The sequence below is a fragment of the Salvia miltiorrhiza genome, unplaced genomic scaffold (assembly GCF_028751815.1).
Source record: "Salvia miltiorrhiza cultivar Shanhuang (shh) unplaced genomic scaffold, IMPLAD_Smil_shh original_scaffold_447, whole genome shotgun sequence".
NCBI classification, from domain to species: Eukaryota; Viridiplantae; Streptophyta; class Magnoliopsida; order Lamiales; family Lamiaceae; genus Salvia; species Salvia miltiorrhiza.
This window is the reverse complement of record NW_026651550.1, coordinates 449,498-471,793: the sequence shown is the minus strand read 5'-3', so window position 1 is coordinate 471,793 and position 22,296 is coordinate 449,498. Positions and strand designations below refer to the sequence as shown.

Genomic DNA, 22,296 nt, shown 5'->3' with positions numbered 1-22,296 from the left:
AAACAAAGACTCTCCTTTGTTAGAGGTCTTAGGTTTAATCCCGCTTACTTACGGTGATGTTAATAAACTTTAGGTGGTGCTGTATTCTCACTTACGTGTAGTATTGTATTGTTTGGTGTTGAGGTCCCACACGCATGACATTTTTCGCCTAGCATGCGGTGATGTTCCCACCATTTGGGTGGTGGTGAGATCCACCTGCGTGCGGATTGCATAACTGATTATTCTAATACCTCTTGTAATTTCAAAAAAAATTATAAAACTCTGTATTATAGTCGAAATCACTGCAAGAATAAGTAGATACCTCCAACATTTTATTAGCAACTCCATATATTCTGGATAAATAGTCTTTACTATGATACTCGCAAACATACTTTGCAGCAGAAACATATAAAATAAATTTTATTTCTTACAAATTCTTGTGATTATGTATAGGATTCTTCTTCCCTCTTAATTCTAACTACCAGAAGGCTAAAGTCTCTCTCTCTCTCTCTCTCTCTCTCTCTCACACAGACAGACACACACAAAACCAACGTCTATTAGACAATTCCTTTGTACAAGTTGTCGATCTGCTCTTGGTACAAAGACACGACACGATCTCTTCGAATTTTCATGGTAGGAGTCATTAAACCACTATCAATCTGCAGTGGAGTCGGAAGTCATAAACTATGATCAATAATGCATTCAATGGTAGATTTACCTAAATGTTTAACTATTGATACTGATGCAAGCAAGTTTTACCGTGAAAGGATCATCAACCACCAGGATTGGTCCAACTTGAAACGAACAGTCCGAGGTCCTGCAAGAAAAGCAAAATTACATACTCTGTCACTAGATTTCATACTATTTGGGGACGTTTACTTTGACAGCTTAGATAGATAAAATTGTGTAGCCTAATCCACACCATACTTGATGGATCAAGCTATTCTGGACTTGTTTGATCATGTAATCCTTCAAACACTCTATCATATGTGTACTAATCTAGTAATCTTTTCTCCTAAATTTATCATTAAAACAGAGTCCGAAGCTGTTGGAGCAGAAAATATTACTTTCCTAGAATTATATATATCCGAGCTGGAGCTCAGTTATTTGTTAACTGACTTGAGATTGAGAACCCCAAAAGGAAGGAATTAGATATTTTTTGTATTTGGTTTATGACAAAAAAATTGGTTATCCAAAATGAAATAAGGAACTTTGTTGAATCAGTTTTCTCACCATTTTCTCAACTCCTCATGCAGTAGATAGTCTGTTTCTGCTTGCTAAGCTCTTGCAACATCAGGTTCCACCATAGCCAACCTTTTAGCTTGTGATAGGATTTCTTCTTTGTTTGGGACAATGATAGCTCCAAGTCGTCGTTGATCCTGCACATCATCGGTACCATATCAAGCTCAGATACAAATTCCTATTGTATACCGAGTTATAATGTTCTTAAATACTAATCCCATTTGCACTAGTACTTATTGTTTTATTAAGAGGGAATAAATGGTTAAGATAGCCGATCTGAAAATAAACTGATTATATTCACCTGGCCAATGACGACAATCTGTTGAATAAGGCTACTTCTAAGAGCAGCTTCTTCAATCTCTGCCGGCTCCACATTCTCACCTGCCACAACCACTACTTATGAGTTGGAATAAATGTGAATTCTGTAAGTGTCGAGTTGTTCTAACTCTTGTAAACAAGAAAGGGATAGATTTTGATCTAATTACTCCTCCTATAAGTGGCGACACATTCAATTCAATGTTTCTAAGTCCTCTTGAGAAAGGAATAGTTTTTCTTTTTCAGTTTTTTTTTTTTTGTTGGGGGGGTGGATATGGTATACTTCATCTCACTCTAATTTAAATTCAACGAAGCATGTAAACTGAAAGCAAAACATATTGAACCGTTAATATAATGATTATTACCTGTCAAAAGGACTATTGTATCTTTTGCACGTCCTTCTAGAACAATAACCCCACCAGATTGACGACTTCGTCCTCTAGAATGAGGAGGACAGATCCAGCCAATATCCCCAGTATTCAGCCAGCCATCTTCATCTATAGCTTTTTTTGTCGCGGAGGGATTCTGATATCAAACATCAAAGAAATTCATTAGTTAATTACCATTCTATTTAACTTAAATATCAAACAACGAGCTGAAGAATGCTAAAATCTGCAGATATATATGTTAAGCTGCCATGATTTGGGGAGTCACCTGAAAAAACATAAAGTTAACACAATGATTCGGCTATGCATCCCTAGAAAAAAGAATATTTTTTTCCTATATAATTCTTTAGTACATACAATGAAATGCCATGTAAAAAGCCTATTTTTGGGGAGTACGCAAGGAGTCAAATCAGACAGCCTATAAGCTGTTTCAAAATACAATATGTAAATCTACAAGGTATCGTTGAAAGACATATTATTTGGAATCATCAATGGAATTCCTCAAGTGCACGTTAGGTCATTTGAGGCCAAACTCATAAGATTTCTGTGTAGGAGATAGGATAACCGCATAACTTATCCGATCAGTATTTTTTGAAGCAACAAAGAGAAGTCTGTCCTTATCTCATAAAAGATTAAAAGTCTGTTCTTTTCAGCCTTTGTCAAAACCTTTTTATGACCACACTATTTGGAAGTTTAAGCTTAAATTGTTTGAGAGCAGACCTTAATATGTAATGTCAACATACCAAAATAAGAGATGAAACTACCTTGTAATAACCCTTCATCACTTGCGGACCCCTTACTTTGACAATGCCTTTTGATCCATAAGGGAGAACGACATCCGTTTCAGGATCAAACACTTCTATTTCTGTATGCTTAAGAGGATGTCCGATTGAACCAAGAACCTTCAAACATTAAGGCTGTGATATCATCAAGATATATGCCATACAAGAACATATATACTATGAAAATGTATTAGGAATTAAATTATACTACTGCAAATCCAAGAGAGAACAAATATAGTAATTCAAAACTAGATTTACAAGAGATAATTTTCTATACTCTATAATGCATAAATGTTCAGTTGTTTATACAGTAAATTGGAGGAGGAAAAGATTGGGGTTTAGAGGATGAGAACGTAAATGGCGAACTTTTACTCACAACCATAACACTAAATTTCAATAAATGACTTCAATAGAGTCCTTAATAAAGGTATGGTTTCCAAAACCTCCACTGTTTTGTTTTTCTACAGAAACTTAATTAGATATTCTCCCAGAACAGAAAATCAGAAGAAACAGAATAGCTTTTAACATAAACTATCAGACTGTTTAAGCTCTAGGCAATAAGTACATTTATTCCACTCTGCAAGGTATGGACATATATACAATTTGCATTTTTGTAACTCTAGAAAGCAACTCATGAAGTTGTCAATTTGTGATACTTTTGGAATGTGAAAACATTCATTGGCACCACAAGGCACAAGCACCTCCAAAGTTCACATGTTTGCAGAACAGCTGGTATTTCAGAAGAAAAAGAAAAATTTCTCAAGGGATTATTGCCAGCACAAATTGCTGCAAAATTTCAATCCTATGTAACGCTCCCACTTCCAGAAAAGCAGTTATTATTTTCTCATAATCCTGGCAGGCCACAAGTATTTTTTTTTCCTTAATAGTCTTTGTTAGATTGGTAAGAAGAAATTTATTTGACTCTCCATTCTCAAAAGATGTGGTCTTTCCAGAAACTATGTTATTCTCAAAAAGAAGAAAAAAATCTTGAAATAAGTAAGGCCAGCATTCAATCAAATCAAGTTTATCCCCAAAAGAAGTACATTAAACGAAACGGCCTCTACTCCAGTCCTGTGACAACCTTAATTCAGCATCACAGAATAACGAAACAAAAAGGTTAAACTTCATCATTTTATAATTATTTAGCAATGCTAAATTCCATATACTTCTAATGCAAGAATAATGTTACTTACGTTACAGTTTAGTCTTCGAGCTGCTACCACAGGAGATGATTCTGTTAGGCCATATCCATTTTGAACTTTTACTCCAATAGCCTGTGTCAATAAAACATAGAGAAGTTAAAATTTGATCCAGATCCATGGTAGCATTGACCAAACAAAACGCACATCTCACCTCAAAGAACCTGTCAACATGTGGGGGCAAGCTGCCGCCTCCACTTATACCAGCCTGCCAATTTCGAAGATTTTTTTCGTAAATGGAATTTGATGGTCTTCTTCTTGATGATTTGTTAAAGAAAAGGTCTACAAAGCCATATATGAAACACAAACCTTTGAAATTCCAACCGCGGATTGAATTTTGCTATAGACAATTTTATTTGCTAATATATGTAGTGGCCACAATATTAAAACAATGATCCTTGCCCATAACCAGTCAAACACTGCAGAAATGTGGGAAGGTTGTTCAAGATTTCTGGTCAGACATTTCCCCTAGGAACAGACAACAAAACAAAATAGCGCAGCACTGAAAATTAGAATGCAGTACTGCAAATAGGAAAGCTATTTAACAGATTATATCAAGTAACAGAACCCCTGACAACTCAAAAAGAAAACAGAAACAGAACCTCAAAGAACATTTTGTAACAGCAGATAACATGCACAAATCAAAATCGAGTAACATCAATATAACGCCATATAGAACAATTTCAATCAACACATTTTGCAGAACATTGAGGGACTTTATTGGGGTAGCGATTTGATAAGAAGGAATCAGCTGGAAGTATGCTATATGGAGGAAATGGGCATGAAAATGAAGTCAGGCAAGATTAAGGTAAGCAACTTAAAGGCAACAACAATAATACCAGAACATACATCTTCCAGTTTCACATTTGTTTTCAAAATTCAAACTGTATAAAAGTGAACAAAATATTCATCACCATTTTCAACCTCTCAGCATTTTAATCCGTTATGCATATAAGTTAGAGAGTCCTAACTTAACCCAAAACCATGGTCAAAGGTAAAGGGTTGACCCCCTCTTATATACAATTCCACACTTTCATGTGGAACCGATGTCGAATATCGTAACAATCCATCCCCCATTATGACTAAGCATCAACGGATGGCTCTCACTCTGAGGAGCCTTCGATCGACCCAGGCCGGTCGCCCATCTAGCCCCTGAAGTCATGTGGCACTCTCCCCAGGTAGCCTCTCCCTATAACACCCTAATTTTTAACAAACTGAAAAAATTTCTAAATACTTTCTATCTTTATATAACTTATGGCCAAACCTCTAGACTTATTAATTAATCGATCCTTACACACTGAAAATTTTTCTTTGAAATTTCTTAAGGACGTAAATTCCTTGTTGATGACTTAAGTATAATAATTGCTTTCTTGACTAAATATTACTCCCTCCGTCCCACTTCAATTGGCACACTTGCCTTTTTTGTTTGTCCCACTTCAATTGGCACTTTCCAAAAATAGCATGTGGTCCCTACCTTCTCTACACACATTAAACAAATGGCCCCCACCCACTTTACACACTCAACCCTTTATTCTTAATCTCCGTGCCCAAAGTAAAAGTGCCAATTGAAGTGGGACGGAGGGAGTATAACCTAATCTATAAAGGACTACAAAATCTATTTTTCGCTTAATAATCACTATTATTATTATTATTATTATTATTAAAAAAATTTAAACTTACAACTTATGTGTATATAAAAAAAATCTATAATAATCTAAATAAGTGGGATGTTAACACTCCCGTAAACGTCCTGATCCGGCAGGTTGGACCAAATTGTTGGGCATATAAGTTAGGGAGTCCCAACTTAACCCAAAACCAGGGTCAAAGGTTATATACCATTCCACTCTTTCATGTGGAACCGATGTGGGATATGGTAACACAATGATGAAAGAAGCCTTTGCTGGAAGGACATGGGCTCTTTAAACCAAAAGATATTTGGTTACCTAGTCATCTACCCAAAGCAGGCCTTTTCAAGATTAAGTGGCACTGAAGAAAGAAACTATAGCCCTATGCTAACTAGAATACAACACAGTTGCAGAAGCTCTTCCAGGATTGCCTTCATTCAAGCTAAAACTACTAGTTTTGAGCAGGTTTGCATAGGAAAGTGAAAAAGACCAGTACACAGCATTACAAGCCTAGAAGTTTTAAAGCATTACCTCATCCACTTATAAGGCACAGATTACAAATGTTCAAATTGATAACATATTGCGCTTTAGAGAGATTTTGCAGATTAGCTCTAGAAAAAGAGGTATTTAGGGATGCAATTTAAAATATCGGTGGCTGCCAACATGGGCTTAAAAAACTAATGTTTAAATCAGAAAACAAATCATATCTCTGTCCAAATCTTATATATGATGGAAGTATATGAGAAGATAGCAAAAACTTCAGTTTAAGATCTTTTGCTTCATCAGAACATAGCGACCATCAAATTTTATTTGAGTTGTATTTGAGCTGTCAGACAATATTGCGGTTTGAGATGTATAACTTAAGGTGAAAAAAAAAATAAGAATCTGAAAATAAGTAGTTATCAGAGATCATATTTGATGATCACAATATTCTCATAAGATCTAATATGCATATTTACACTTCTTAGAAAAATTTAAACAAAAGTAAGCAAGACATATCACTCATTATTTGTAGCAACCTAGTCAGTTGAATTAGGAATATCATATTGAGCAACTGAAATAGATGCCCAAATATGTATGTTCCGATATTACCAAAATGAGTTACCATCATCATAATTGCAACAGGTTTTGAAAAGTAACACCAGTTTAAGATACCTCATAAATTCTTCTTGCCTCCATGTATGTGAAACTGATCTTTAAGAATAAAAGAGCAACAAGTTTACGAACAGCTGAACTAGTTTTGATCTGCTTCTGGATCGCACTGCAGTATATGAAGTAAAGATTGATCATCTATGACAAAGAGTGGAATTCATTGGAGCTAAAATGGCAGAAAGGTTGGGAAAATGCAACACACTTAAAGAAGCAATGGGTTAATAATCCTAGTTTAACTTTGAACATATTCAGATTTACCGCCATTTGTGGTTACCAGAATCTGATTTGGTAGTGAACCTTGTTATGCAGAAATTCACCAAGTTGGAATTCTAATTTAGCCACTGATTATTCATCATGATGAAGAAGCAAAGTGAAGATGTCACCATATGACAGATATCAATCGAGGATACTGACAAAAAAAGACATGGAGGCAGATCCATATCACCATTCTACCCTTACTAACATTTAGTAGATTGTCTCCTTTTCAAAGTGAAGCGCTTCAAGAAACTCATAAATGTTACCAGATGTACATCTTCAATTTTGATCCTTCTTTAGCCTAACATTGCTGAAGCATGGGATTTAGCAGGGGCTTATAAAAACTTGGACGAGTTCCACTTAATGGGTTTTAACAAGTGGTACCAGAGCAGGCTCCATAACATCATGGAAGGGCAACCCGGAAATAAGGGGTATATGTAAGGATAAAAAATAAGGAAAAGATGTGGGCCCATGAACTAAAAAGAAAAGTGCAATACTTTTGGTGGACGCCGGAAATGGCAAAAGTGCCATAATTTTTGTGGATGGAGGGAGTAGTTATTAGCGTCCTAAGTTCTACTCCCTCCGTCCCACTATAAGTGGCTCAAAACTTTTTGGCACAAGAATTAAGGAGAAGGTGAAGTCGGTTAAAAGTGGTAGGGCCTACACCTTTTTAAGGGTTAAATTTTTTATTTATTTATGGAAACAAGCCACTTATAGTGGGACGGCCCAAAATGGAATATAGGCCACTTTTAGTGGGACGGAGGGAGTACATTTTATTTTCATTGACATGAACGATACATTCTTAATGTGGAAGAAATATTGCTAAGGAAATTCTATTTACTTTGCATTGGTAAAATCATTTGTATTATTTGAAATAATGGGTGATCTGCCTGGTCAACCACTGGCCCAATTAAATGACCAGTTCGATGTCCGGTTCGACTGTTCGAGTTCAAAAATATTGTTTTTGTCTCAGAGACTTCCCTATAACCTAGCTTTTGGGGAAGAGTCTACCTTAGTGGACCTTCTAATGATGTTCTGTATGGAAGTCACATTCCCGACTCTCATTCCCTTCAAATATTTGATAGACTTATTGGGAAAGAAAAATTGTGAGGTAAGCTTCACCTGTAAAGTGTTTCATATACCAAGGGAACAGAAATAACATAATGAGGTTGGTATCGGCGCAAATCATCCTGCAATCAAATAAATTATCAAATTATTATTATTCACTTAAGAAAGTAGATTTATAGTTAACCTGATGTAATCAGCAAACAGCCACTTGATAATGCTATAGCATTTGGTGACGAAGGATGAATTACATACCCTTAGGTTCTTGACTGTAGTATATACGTGCTCAATTCCAAGAGTAAATATGAAATACTCACAAGCTCGTTCATATGCATGCCAAGGCGGCAGCATGCTCAGAAATCTATCCCCAGGAACAGCTGGCACAATGTCCCATAAGTTTTTAATCTACGCAGCACAATCAAATATCTCATCAGATGGTGTCGTTTGGAACAAAAATTAGAAACCTTAGTAAGAATCAGACACAGAAAATGAGAACAACAACTGAAACACAAAGCATCTGAAACCTGAAATCAATTAAATTGAATGATATATTACAAGATGCCAAATCCTCTAGTTCACTCTATATACCCCAAATTGTGTCGAAGTAGAAAAATAACATAGTTCGAGCAACAAGCTTTTCGAACATTTGATGATGCCTTATGTCCAACAATGACAAGGTACAATGTGTACAATAATCACATGTAAAAATAATAAATTCTAAATGAGAAAGGGAACTCTATGTATGGCAACTAATGTGACACTGGCATATTGTTGAGTGGAACTGTGAATGTCCCCAATAGAAGATAGGTGATCATTTCCAAAAAAAATAGGCATGTTTTGTACTTGTTGCAATAATAACATCTTTCAATATGTAGTAAAATTGACATATCCAAAAAAATATGACGACTGAAAAAGTGACCTGGGCATGCTTTTTCCATGTTGGCAGGATATTTGTTTGAGAAACTAGGGAATTGTCGAAAAAATCACACCATGTCATCTTTTCTGATCTTCGGAAAATATTGAACGTGTCTATTTTGCTACAAATCGAAAGTAGTGATGTTATTGCAAGGGTTTATAAAACTTGTCAAAACCAAAATCAAGTCAAAGTTGGTGAATTGTTTAGCTATTAACTGTTTTTATTATTGCTAAACTTAATTTTGTTATTAGGAAATGGAGTGGAATATAATAAGTAGACTAGATAATTTTGTGTGATAATACATCAGAAATAATTCATTATGGCTTTCTCTAGTCCATTTGATGTTCCCAAGAAGCAGAAATAGTTTTCTCTAATGTAATAGAAGCCTGTTTTAACAGAATGGTAACTAACATATTTCTTTTTGGTGATTAACATGGCTATTTTTTGATTCACTATGAATATACTAACCTTCCCTTATTTGGCTGAATTTTTTAAGTTTCAAAATTGTTTTAAGTTTACACTTTTACTTCCACGGTCTGTGGAAGCATACTGGCTCCAGTTTACAGCTCCTCAGATGAGGATATCATGATTATCATCCATTGCTACCATAGATGCGTACTTTCAATTTGTATGCAAATCAACTTTCTTTAGCTGACTCTACTTATATGAACTTTGAAGGCCTATTTGACATTTGAATTCTTTATTGCCAAATACGAAAAATCAAAGAAAACCCTGAATAACATTATGCAACTGGACAGAAATGAAACAATAGCCACCAATTTGCATAGGCAGTGCTTGCTCTGCCATTTGACCAGGAAAATCTTCTTGGTGTGCATTAACACACTGCAGCTAAAAGACAACTACTTCTCCTTGATAAAATACAAAAGTGCTTTGATTAATCGGCCACAATGCATATCATATATAATGAACACATGTACTACACCCCATGTAGGAATATCCATCAAAAAGTTACTACAAGCATGAAATGTGCTCGTGGAACTTTATACTGCTCAATGGAAAATTTAGTTATTTCAAATTAGAAAGATCAGAGTACTTTAACCATATAAAGATATCTATTAGCTGATAAGAAATTTAATAGGAAAAAAAAAAAAGCCAACCTGGTGCAGCAGATTCTTGTGCGTAAGCATAACACCTTTAGGATTACCAGTTGTCCCACTTGTATATACAAGTGTAGCAATATCATCAGTCCTTATAGTTTCATAAGTGAACTTTCTCCCTGAAACCGATGTTCCCCAATCAGCTACTATTAATTGGGATGGTGTAAATCAAAACTCAGAAACAGATGAAATAAGCAATGAATTGGCATACTAAATCTTGAATCAAATCTCATTAAAACCCCTGGCCCTCGCAAACTGGGGAAGTACAAGCATTTCTTTTATCCTTTTTGGGATACAGAGATATAATTGAAGACAAAAAGTAGTATAGTGTTATAGAATATATCTGTATCTAGGTTTCCTTATATATCTGATGTTATCTTAGGTTTAGATTAACCTAGTTCTAACCATAGTTTTCCACTCCCTATGTATATGGGAGACTCTCTTACTGTGGAATATACTTTATACTTTTTCCATAAATGTCACTATACTTTTCTGCATTACACAGTAATTTATTTAGTACACATTTGATGCACGATATGATTAAATTATTTTGAAATATAAAAGCAGGAAATGTTTCGCTTCAAGAACTGCTGCATATATATGGAGACCTATGCTAGGCATGTCGATATAGCTTATTTGCAGAGTAAAGTAAATATATCACATATCAATGCATATCATAAAACCCTAAACATAACTTCCTGTTACATTCTATTATGGATATATCAAGGGAAAGATTTTTTTCTGAAAAATGAAATTAATTAGGATTATTTAATAGCATATAAAACGGACTTACTAGCATCTTCAGAATGATGTAAAGCTTCACGACTTTCACAACCCATATTTATTATCTCCTTATAACTATAAATAGGAACTTCTGGTGCAGCTTCATTGATTATGTTTGTCTTCTCTCCCCATAGCAAAACAATAAACCTTACAGTGGCTCGAGATTCGAAGGTCTCTGAAATCCGATTGCACATTTCAGGATCATCTACCACAAGAGCAACACTGCAGTTAAAAAACAAAAAGCTAGAGTTTAATTCAAGAAAATATATCCAATGGGTAGTGATGTATCATCTACTAGTAGCAGACAAAATAAAACAAAAGTAATATTTGGCATATGATAGCAGTGATGTATCACTTGCAAATCAATATAACCATGGTGTAAAACAGAATGCACCCCAAACAGAGTCCCATCACAAATTATTATTGTTACTTTGATAAGAAACAAAGAAACATTATTAATGAAATTAGAACCGAACAATGTCATGAGCAGTCCCAGAGGGAATAAGTCATACTACCGCACGATGATCCAATCTCTTAACAAATTCCAATACAAGAAAGGTTTGAAATTCTTTAAATACTAGAACCCACCAAACAACCACAACTTTAATCCCATCCCTCATCTCCTCACAATCTTCGAAGATTCTGCTATTTCTTTCTAACCAAAGCGACCAGCACACTACGTAAAGGATGGATTCCATATTAAAATTTGGCCTATTTTGTTGACATAGCTACTAGGTACCAAAACTTAAATAGAAAAATCAAGCATAGACCATGGCTTGAATCATAATAATCCCAATTTGTTTAGCATCCTATATCATAAGTTAGAATAAAAGGGGCACTACTAAATGATGAGGTCCGAACATTCTTACGTTGGAAAGAACTGAACTGAACTTTCTTATGTTGGGGGCTTCCCAAACATTTTTGACCCACGGGACGGAGAATTGGATCCCTAGGGGGAAAAAATAAAAAACATTTACTACAAGATAACACCTCACATGACTCTAATGCATCTTTTAATATCCTCTGAGTTTTGCCTCAATCTAACAACTTCCGCCTGGTTTACTACAGTGAAAAATCATTCATTTTGGATTCTCCAAAATTTTATAAAAGTGAAAGTCCAGTGAGAAAGAGGATTGACAAGAAGGGTTGGAATTGGGAACAGCCAAAGAAGCAATAGGGTCATTGTGAATATGAAATAACTATATGAAAGAGATGAGATTCAGCAGAAGAACAGTTCCAAACCCAAATATCTTCTCTAAAATCCCCACTTTATTCCCTCCTCTATTGCGGACTCTGCCAATTGAAGAAAATTGGGGTAAAATCTGGAGATAAATTTCCAAGGGATTTCAAAAAGTACTATATACAGCTAGTTTCCCCCATACATACTTTTGATAATTCTACCCCAAAGGAAATCATTTTCAATTTGAATTCTCTACCACCACTTGCCCAACAACGCCTGGTTCTTCAATCAAATGATACCTAATCTACCTAATTATTTAGGGATTATTACCACATCCCAAGAGACTCGATGAATGTGGGCATTACCATCCAAGAAATCCCATAAGACATCCTCATTCTCTGAGTCTGATCCCAAATTTTAACAATCTCGTAATTTCTAGCATACACTTCACTAGCCATTTCCGTCAAAAGAATCCTAAAGTGTACCACAAAGATTATATCGACTATTTTATTATACCCTTTTGAAACCATTCAAGCTAGTGATCCCCCTCCACCCCCTGTTTTTAGGAAAAATATAACATTAAAAAACACTGCCAAGGCTCCAAAAATTATGCAAAACCATCAGCGTCTAACATAATAGCCATAGTTCAGTATAAATAAAAGGATAAATGAAGAGATAGGGGAGAAAGTTTTCCCACTTGCAACACTATTAGTTAATATTCCATTTATCAACCAAAACTGGTCCTGTCAATTTATTGTCTCAATGGGACTTTAGGAAAAAGAAAAGGAGGGTGTATATGCGCCACTTTGGTGATCGTAGAAACAATTTGTTTCAGTCTAGTGGGAGAGCAAGCTAGCAAAAGGAGTTATAATTAGTAATAGAAAAACAAACGGCAGGTAGAATTATCATAGCAACTAGCAGGCTAGGGAATAGACATTTTTTCCCATGAAGTATTAACATTTAAGTTTTAACAAAGAAGTAACAACAGACCAGCAAACCAATTTACTCTTCATATCAACTATACTCCAAGTTTCGATAATGTAATTTTCCTATACTTCATCTTTCCCTGCTGTAGATGAACATCACCCCGGCGTACCAGTTCTTCATCCCAATTCATTTTTCAAACAATGCTTCATTGGTTGGTGCATTGTAACTAATGATACTCATTAGGAATATTAAAATCTACAGACCTCCATCGACAAAGTTGATTTAGAGAATCATCATTCCCCATGCTTTGCACGAGCTGCTGACAACTACCATACAATTTGAATTTGCTTTAATTGTTTTTAGGGTTAAGGTACAAATGCCCCCCTAAACAAGACACCCCTGGAGCTTATCCCTCCCCATTCTCGACCTTGGCCCAAAAAACCCCCCAAAGTAAAAAACAATGGTACACTTAAACCCATGAAGAAAACGGTCGTCTGACGCCGTTTAGTTAATTTTCTTTTCTTTTTTAATTCTGGAAGGGGGGCCACCATTCGCCGCCGGTCATCGCCTCGGCCTGAGTTGTCGCCATCTCTCAGCCTCTCTTCTTCGCTGATCATCTTTTCTCCCTAAACTTTCCAGCGAAAATGCCGAAATACCCGCCGCCTGCTATCGCCTCCACCCCACCCATGGTCATCTCCATGTAGCTTCTCTGTTCTTAATCATTTTCCCAACCTCTCTTCTCTCTGCCGCTTCGATGTCTGCCACAAAGCACAAGCCACCGCCACATCTTCCCCAAACAACCCCCAATATCCATCAAAATCATCAATATGAAATCCCCAAAAATTTCTACAGTCTCCACCATCTTTTCATCCCCTCTCTACTAAAATACACTTGAAAAATCTATGTTAAAACTCAACCACCCATACTCTGCCATTAACGGCGCTGCCGACTCTTGCGAGATTTTCTCGTCAATCAACGAAGATGACAATTGTTTCAATCGGCGGTTGACTCACACGAAAATGAAGATCTGCCGCCTGCTACCTCTCAATTGATCTGAAAGAGGAGCCTTCTAGAATCCGGAAGAGGATCTCGAGGAGATCCATGAAGTAGCCGAAGCCAGCGACGTTGCCGGCGAGGGTTTTGGGGTGGTGCTGGTGTAGGCACAACGCGGCGGCATAAAAGCCTTCCCTGTCGGATTTACCGGTGCCTTTGACGCCGCGGAGGTTGCACACGAGCTTCTGCCGCTTCGGTTGTTGGTAGATTTCCGATGTTCCGACGAGATCGGCGCCGGTGGCCATGGTTGTGAGAGGAGGGCCCCTTCCAGAATTAAAAAAAAAATTTAACTAAACGGCGTCAGACGACCGTTTTCTTCATGGGTTTAAGTGTACCATTGTTTTTGACTTTGGGGGTTTTTTTGGGCCAACATCGAGAATAGGGAGGGATACGCTCTAGGGGTGTCTTGTTTAGGGGGGCATTTGTACCTTAACCCTTGTTTTTATTCAGATTTCTCATTTGTTAAAGCATCTGAGGTGCTTAGCAACCCTTCTGTTTGTTTTTTTGTCAGAATTTTCATCAGGCAGTCCCTCTCTTTTCTATGCTTAAGGAGTTATATTCACCAACTGAATTTGGTAATAATTATATATTCCAAACAAGATAAGCTCAATTTGATTCCTTTCTGCTAGGATTAGATATAATGGAAAATAGAAGACCAAATCGTTTAAATTAATTTATTTTTTTCACCTTTCAGAGTGGTTGTATATCTGCAAAAGCTCTTCAACAGATGACCTTGTACCTCTGACAACGTTGATTGCTCCAGTGGCCATAATACCTGAGGTAAACTTAACATATTACAGAAAGAGTTATGGCATCAAGAAGTATAAAATTATGTCATGAGAAACAATGCAATGCACTGATATGTGGAATGAAATGCACGGCCAGCAGTATTGATCTGATTTACATAGAGAAAAAATGTTTGAGCACAGAAATTATGAACTTTATTGGAACACAATCAGACTGTAAACGTGCAGAAGGAGAACTGAGGTTTCTTAACTATTGAATGCTTGAGTATGACAAATCCATCAGTTTTTAGGTCATCACATCCAAATGGAGTTTTCAAACAGATTAAGTTTCTCTCCCTTTTTCAGGTGTTGGGAGGATAGTGTACCCCAAGCATACCTTGGTCTGAAACAAGCCATCGGCATGAATTATCAGCAAACAGGGCGATCTTTTCTTCTGCTTTCAATCCTATGACCCTTAAGCCTTCACAGAAATTCAAGATCTCTTGCTCTAGCTGAAATATATCAAGGAAATACTTCAGAAGAAGTTGATCTAAGAAAGTACGAAGAAACCAGATTTCCTCAAATAATCATTAGATCTCACAGACATCATATTAATTTCTTGGCAGCACATAAGAGGTAAAACATGTAGCACCTCATACCCCTACATCTTTCCCTACCAAACAGCTGAATTTAGAAATTCTTACAATTAGTTTTTTTCAAGTTAACAACCTCATTAGCTTTTATATACAGATATTACTCAATTTTGGTAGCCTGGAAAGTACTTTGCCATTTGCCCGAATACTTACAGAGGAAATTACCATTTATTAAGGAACTCCTTTCTACAGATGAAACAAAAAATATTTTTCCTTTTGATACAACATACACATTTCTACTTCAAGAGAAGACATACATGCATTTGAAAAAAACAAGTCTTAAGAGCTGCACAACGATTACGACATCAAGATTCTGAAAGAAAAGTTTCAGCCTACAGTTAAAAAGCTGATGGTGAATTAAAACTTCAAACAGTACTAAAAGTAGCTGGGGAACAATCTTAATGTCCAATGCATAAATGTAGATGCAGTTCAGTTAAAAGATTTATGGTGAAGGTACATCACAGTAAAAGGTAATGCTCGAAGTTACACATTGTGTTCAGTAGGTGAAAATGGCAGTAGGTGAAAATGGAAAAATTAGAAGCACTACAAGGAAGTTCTCTCCAAAGTTACTCAAGGAGAACATGATACATGCAATTACTTGCACCTGAAATGTCCAATGGGGAAAAAAATATTAAGAAATGAGGACCCAAAACTAACCTGTTTATAGGTCATATTTGTTGGAGGATCATGATACGGATCCACCAATGCTACACGATCACCAAATTTTTCAGCAGAAGTCCTCCAAATATCAGGAACTGTTTTCCAGTCATTAGATGGTAAGATCCCATTTTCTGATGCTATTTCACTTTCCAAAACAGGAGCAAATTTTCTGATCTGCACATCATTTGTCTTCAAAGCATTGACAAGGAATTAAGATGTTAAAATATTTTGTCCTCGGGATTTGCTGAAATTTCCACATTGCAACAACATGGTGATTGAAGAGAAACAGATCTCATAAATGACTATAAGCTCGCTGCATTGCTTATTTACCACATATTTTTCAACACAAAAGCGGAAATGTCCAGCAGCAGCAAGCACATAAAATTCTCATTTCATTCTACATTTATCAAATCAAAATTCTTTTCTAGATATGTTATAAGTTTGTCAGACAGCTTTAGACAAAATAGTACACCAAACTTAATTCCTCCTAGAAAGACTTTAAGCAGTTGAAGTAAATTAACTTGTCACTGAATTTGAATTAGACTCATCACTCATGTCACATGCTAAAAATGAATTTCCTGTTCTTTTTCGCTTTTTCTCAACAAGCTCTCGAGATGCTATAAACTGTACGCTAGTAGCTCTTCTTACTCCAGTTCATTCTCTCGGGTTTATTCTTTTACTCAATAAGTTATCTTAAGTAAGTGGTAAGGTTCAGTTAGCAGTCACTAAGGCCAGATAATACAATTTAGCTGATAAAAAAAGAACCAACCAAATAAAGGAGTGAAAGAATGAGCACTCATAGTTTTGTCCATGAAATCAGAAATGATTCCTCTTATTTGCATTTGTTTCTTTATCAACAACAGTATGCAGTTATTTACTATCGGCAGGCTAATACAAGTCAACAACCAGCCCCGATTGTATAATGAAATCATCATAAAAGTATGAGAAAGATACAGATATATGTCCTCAATCAAATTTCTTAAGAAGCTTACCTGAACCACGCAGTACATCTGTTCAGAGGCATGATATTATAGTTTTCAATAAAATTCTCACAATAAGACATTCTCTTGTCAAACTTTTCAAAGTTCTTCCTATGTCTCATGATCCAATTCATATATATGAATATTTGAGTAATTTGTTTAAGTTGGTGCTTTTTTATGTTTTTTTATGTCATATGATAAATTATGTGAACTCATCACTTAGAGCTCTAGATCACAAGGCTCGTGCTACAATAAGTTTCTTTTGGCAGTAACAACCTGAAATCCCGATACTCATGTAAGGTTACTTTTTTAGCACAGCCCTCATAACACCTTGGTTGAGCTCATATATTTTCTCTATATTACAATAAGAAACAAGAACATTGAATTGAATTAAGACCACAAGTCTGATAATGAACCTCAACGTTGCACAGCAAATCCAAATTAAGAAGTTTGAAGTTTTCAGTTGACCCAACAACTTAAACTAGTTAAACAAAATATTGAAAATGTTTTGTTTCTGTGTAATGGACATGGCTCCAAGTTTTCAGTTGACCCAACAACTTAAACTAGTTAAACAAAATATTGAAAAAAAATTGTTTCTATGTAATGGAAATAGGTCCAAGTCTAGCCCCTTGTAGTATGACAATCATTTTACATTTTATCATAGAAATTTACTAGTGATACTTGAAGCTTTAAAGCTAGTCTGTGTTTGGGATGTTTTTGGCTGTTTGTGTATGCCATGCCACCCTACCCAAAGCACATTGATAAGTACATTCCTTGTTGTAAACTTGTAATGCACTCATCACCAATCTCATCACAAAGTGACCAAACTCATCTTTGTGCTTTTGTATCTGTTGCCATTACTGGCTATACCCTAGCTCCAAGCAGCCATGATCTATCAACTTCAATCGACATGTACTCGAAGAACAATCGAGCAAATTAAGTTTTACTTACATCAAGTTGAGTCGAAATTATACATTTCTTCTCTGGAACAAAAAACTCTTACATACATGAAAAGGAATTGCACACGGGTTATCAGAAACTGCTATTTATTAGGCAATTCTGAAAAAGAAAACGCTGAAAAGGAAAACGACAAAAAGAGGAACCAAGATCATCATCAGTCCAAAACCAATAGTAAACAGTTCCAACTAATCAGACTGATCATTTGCACAGAAACTAAACAGCCACATTAACATCAACCAACCAGGAAATACAAAAGTCTTGAGTAGTGCAGCAATATCACGAAAAGTTTGTGCTCGACCAAACAAAAATTTAAACAAAAAAATATATATATACTATAAACTCACACACACACAAGAAAAATTAGCTGGGCGACCAAAAAGAATTACCTGAGACTCGCAGTAAACTCGTTGACTTCTGCTAAGAAATCTGCCACCTTTCTTGAAGAGAAGCCGGCAGCTGATCAACCTATGTTGGTTGGATTGCAAAAAACTCGAAGCTAGCCTCGGATTGCAGGAAATTGGTACAGAACAAGAACTCGCAAGCATCATGGGTGAAACCTTGAAGAGATAGATAAAAGATTCTTCAAAGGTCAAACTGTAGAAGACAAAATTGCTTAGTGGGTGTACGTGTGTTTCAATTAAAAGAAGTAGCTATGAATTTTCAGCATTGGAGGAGCGAGACAAGCAAGGGGAGTGGAAAGATGTTTCGGTGAGAACAAAGCATCGAAATCTCCGGGCAATTATTCATTCCCCACACAGCTGAATTCAACTTTAAAATATAGGAGCCTACTCTATCATGAACTACCTCATAAAAGAAAAAGTAAAAACAAAAAAAAATCTATCATGAACAATTAATACTAGTACTACTTTTTATAATCAATGAGTGCCAACTTTAGGTCCATTTCTAGACAAATACTACGTTATGTACTTACGTTTGTTTGACAGGAAAACAAATGTTAATTGAAATTGGATGTCTATTGACCAAGCGGTAAGAAGTTAATGTTTCGTATCAAAGGTTTTGGGTTCGAGTTTTCTGTGGCGCGGTCTTTATATTTCTTTATTTAATACTGTTAATATATATAAAAAAATGATAACTGAGAATGTTATTTTTTTTATAATATGGTTTTTAGAAAAAGTAAAATTTTCTTATATAATTAATTGTGTTTGAAAATATTAAAAAATTATTAGAATTCTAAATTTGTATTAATTAATATAATTAATTAATCGATGTACTAATTAAATTGTAATTAGCATGCACAATTTTTTTCCTAATAATTTTCTAATAACAACAATGTACATTATTAAAGTATATACCACATGAATCGTAATTCTAAAATTAAATTAACATTTTTAAAATTAAATTAATTAGTAGCAATAGTTGTATCAGAACCGATCACCTATCCACCGTGGGCAAGCATAACATGCCCACTGTGGGCAAGCATAACATGTGGCAATTTTAATTAAGAAAGAGAATTAATAAATCTTACTCTAATTAAAACTATCTTACTATAATTATAATTGACACATCATAGTGGGCACGTTATGCATGCCCACGGTGGGTAGGTGATCGTTTCTGATAGTTATAGTAGTAGTAGTAACAATAATTGTTTTTTAAAAAAAATAGGGAATAAGAATCATGAAAAGTGGCAATATTTTCCTTGTTTTCAAGATTATTACTATTTTCTTCGTATGGTAAAAAATCAATCAAATCAAGAATTTGGAATTTGGAAATAACATTAGTTTCTCAAGACATGTATAATTCGTGCCAGACAAATGGCACTAGGTGTCTACTATAACCACATTTTATAATCTTAAGTTTTCTTAAAAACAATTACTAATTCAAGTAGTATCTGGTAAATTAGTAATGACCACATTTAATTAAAAAAAATGTAGAAATACAATTAAAAATTTAAATATTAATGTGGGATTTCATTATACAACTCATTTTTTTCTATCGTAGAGATTATAGATATAGTAACTAATTTATCTTTTATAAGTGCATGGTAAAGTAGCATAGTTATATCAGGTATTTATTTCAGCTGTGGAATTAAAATTTTGGCATGTCTGAGGAAGAAAAATGATAAATTAATAAAGGTTAATTGCATGTAATATCATGAACTTAATGCGAAATTCAAATTTAGCACGAATTTAAAAAGTTCCAATTAATATCACTACCTATGCCCCGTGTCCAATTTTAACACCGTTTTTTGACGTGGCTTGTCGGCACATGCTTTGATCCTACGTGGCTTGCCGGTACAAGCTTCCGACCGGCGAGCCAAGCTCTCTCTCTCTCTCTCTCTCTCTCTCTTTCTCTCTCTTCTGCCGCCTTCACCCTCACCTCCTCCTCTTCCACAGCCCACGCCTCTCACCTCCTCCTCGCGATTCCGGCGACGAGTGCCGCCGCCTCCACCCTCACCTCCTCCTCTTCCACCGCCCACGCCTCTCACCTCCTCCTCGCGATTCCGGCAACGAGTGCCGCCGCCTCCACCCTCACCTCCTCCTCTTCCACCGCCCATGCCTCTCACCTCCTCCTCGCGATTCCGGCAACGAGTGCCGCCGCCTCCACCCTCACCTCCTCCTCTTCCACCGCCCATGCCTCTCACCTCCTCCTCGCGATTCCGGCGACGAGTGCCGCCGCCTCCACCTCTCACCTCCTCCTCGCGATTCCGGCGACGTGTGCCGCCAATTCCAGAATTTTCAGAATTTTCAAACCCTACCCCCAATTCCAGAATTTTCAGTCGCGCCGCCGCCGCCCTCTGCGCGATTCCCCTTCTCGGCGACTCCCCTCCTCGCGACGCCGCCACCCTCATCATTCTGGTAGGCTGAGGGGGGGTCGGGGTCGTCGCGCCACCCTCTGCAAACCCGTCGATTTTAGCCCCCTCTCTCTCTCTCTCTCTCTCTCTCTCTCTCTTCGGAGTACGTGGCAATGACGTGTCTACCGAAAGACACGTCATTGCCACGTGGTTCTGTCGGAAAACAAAACGGTGCTAAAATTGGACACGGGGCATAGGTAGTGATATTAATTGAAACCTTTTAAATTTGTGCTAAATTTGGATTTCGCGTTAAGTTCATGATATTACATGCAATTAATCCAATTAATAACCAGTCAAATATTATTACAATTAAACAGTTAAAAATACCGAAATTCTAATTAAACAGTTAAAAATACCGAAATTCTAATCCTAAATGCTTCAAAACCCTTTGTAATAGTGTGAATATATATATATACACACACACATAAATTAGTGTAAATAAATTGAGCAAACAGATAGCTTTTTTTTTCATACGTATATATACAATTCCTAATTTTAGAATTGAGCTTATTTACAAAATTTGAGCTAGGTAGATGAAACTTTAGTTTTCTTTTTATGGGTTTTGACAAATAAAATCATGAATTATTTAAAAATTATAATTTTAATATGATTTTGAAGTGTCGCGAATTAAATCACAATTTCTTTTTTAATTTTCTGCAATTTTGTCCCCATTTTCTTTTGGGTCGTCGGAGTGCTATCGAGGACGTGCAATTTTACATGTTCTTATTGTGGTCTTCTCCTTGACAGTTTTGACATGTTATTTTTAGACCTATTTACGGTAACTTGGTTTTCTATCACTTGAAAAAAGTTGGGGAGGATTTCAAAAATTAAAAAGATGGTGATTTAATTCGCCACACTTTAAAATCATGTAAAAATTACAATTTGACGAGTACGTATTGATGTATGAGGGAATGCATCAATTACAAACTTTTGCATATTTTTACTTAATAATGCAAGACTGATCAACTAACCTAAGTGCTAGCTTTCATGTGATTATTAGATCAGCATACTTGGAAATGAGGTGACTTTGTCCAGGTAAGAAGTCTTGCCTATGAGATTACTATTGACGGTTTGGAAGCTAAGATACTTGCGTTGTTTGAAAATCTTTAAATTATTTATCAGCTAGTTCATTAGTCAGTATTAATGCAGATCAATTGATGTGGTTAGCTGATAAGAGATGCTGATGATTTTGACCGATCAACTGACGAATTTATGCATTGAGTGATGACAGTTCAGTAATATGCAATTTTAAGCGTATTGAAGGGTAAATAATGCACGAAGTTTTACTTGGTTTAGAGAACCCCTACTATATCCAAGTACTACCTGATAAGTCAATGAATCCATTTAATCTTAGGATTCATTGTTTTAGAGTTGCAACTCAGTTGATCAGTATGGTAAAAATCGAATTCATATTGGGCTCGTATTTTTGGTGAAATAGTTCACCATCTTGCGACCCCCCTTCGAAAAAATTTGCACCATTCCCCTCCGCTTCACAATCGCTAGTAACCGACCCTTCCCCTCCGCCTTGT

The 22,296-nt window shown here is 36.1% G+C and overlaps 1 protein-coding gene across 2 annotated transcripts; it reads right to left on the bottom strand.

Moving 5' to 3' along the window:
• Positions 1–309: 309 nt before the first annotated feature.
• LOC131004638 (probable acyl-activating enzyme 16, chloroplastic) lies at positions 310–18,802 on the bottom strand. 2 transcript variants are annotated; one of them, XM_057931337.1, is made up of 18 exons: positions 18,342–18,802; positions 16,013–16,189; positions 15,100–15,214; positions 14,665–14,752; positions 10,828–11,039; positions 10,035–10,153; positions 8,256–8,405; positions 8,058–8,125; positions 6,684–6,789; positions 4,213–4,371; positions 4,058–4,111; positions 3,898–3,978; positions 2,687–2,824; positions 1,902–2,061; positions 1,523–1,602; positions 1,213–1,358; positions 739–796; positions 310–638 (listed from the first exon to the last, which is right to left on the bottom strand). In XM_057931337.1, the coding sequence occupies exons 1-16, from the start codon at positions 18,501–18,503 to the stop codon at positions 1,257–1,259; spliced, it is 1,971 nt and encodes a 656-aa protein (XP_057787320.1). In that variant the 5' UTR covers positions 18,504–18,802; the 3' UTR covers positions 310–638; positions 739–796; positions 1,213–1,256. The 2 variants fall into 2 exon arrangements, with proteins under 2 accessions (XP_057787320.1, XP_057787319.1); XM_057931336.1 differs by having other exon boundaries at positions 16,013–16,204; positions 18,342–18,792.
• Positions 18,803–22,296: the final 3,494 nt, after the last annotated feature.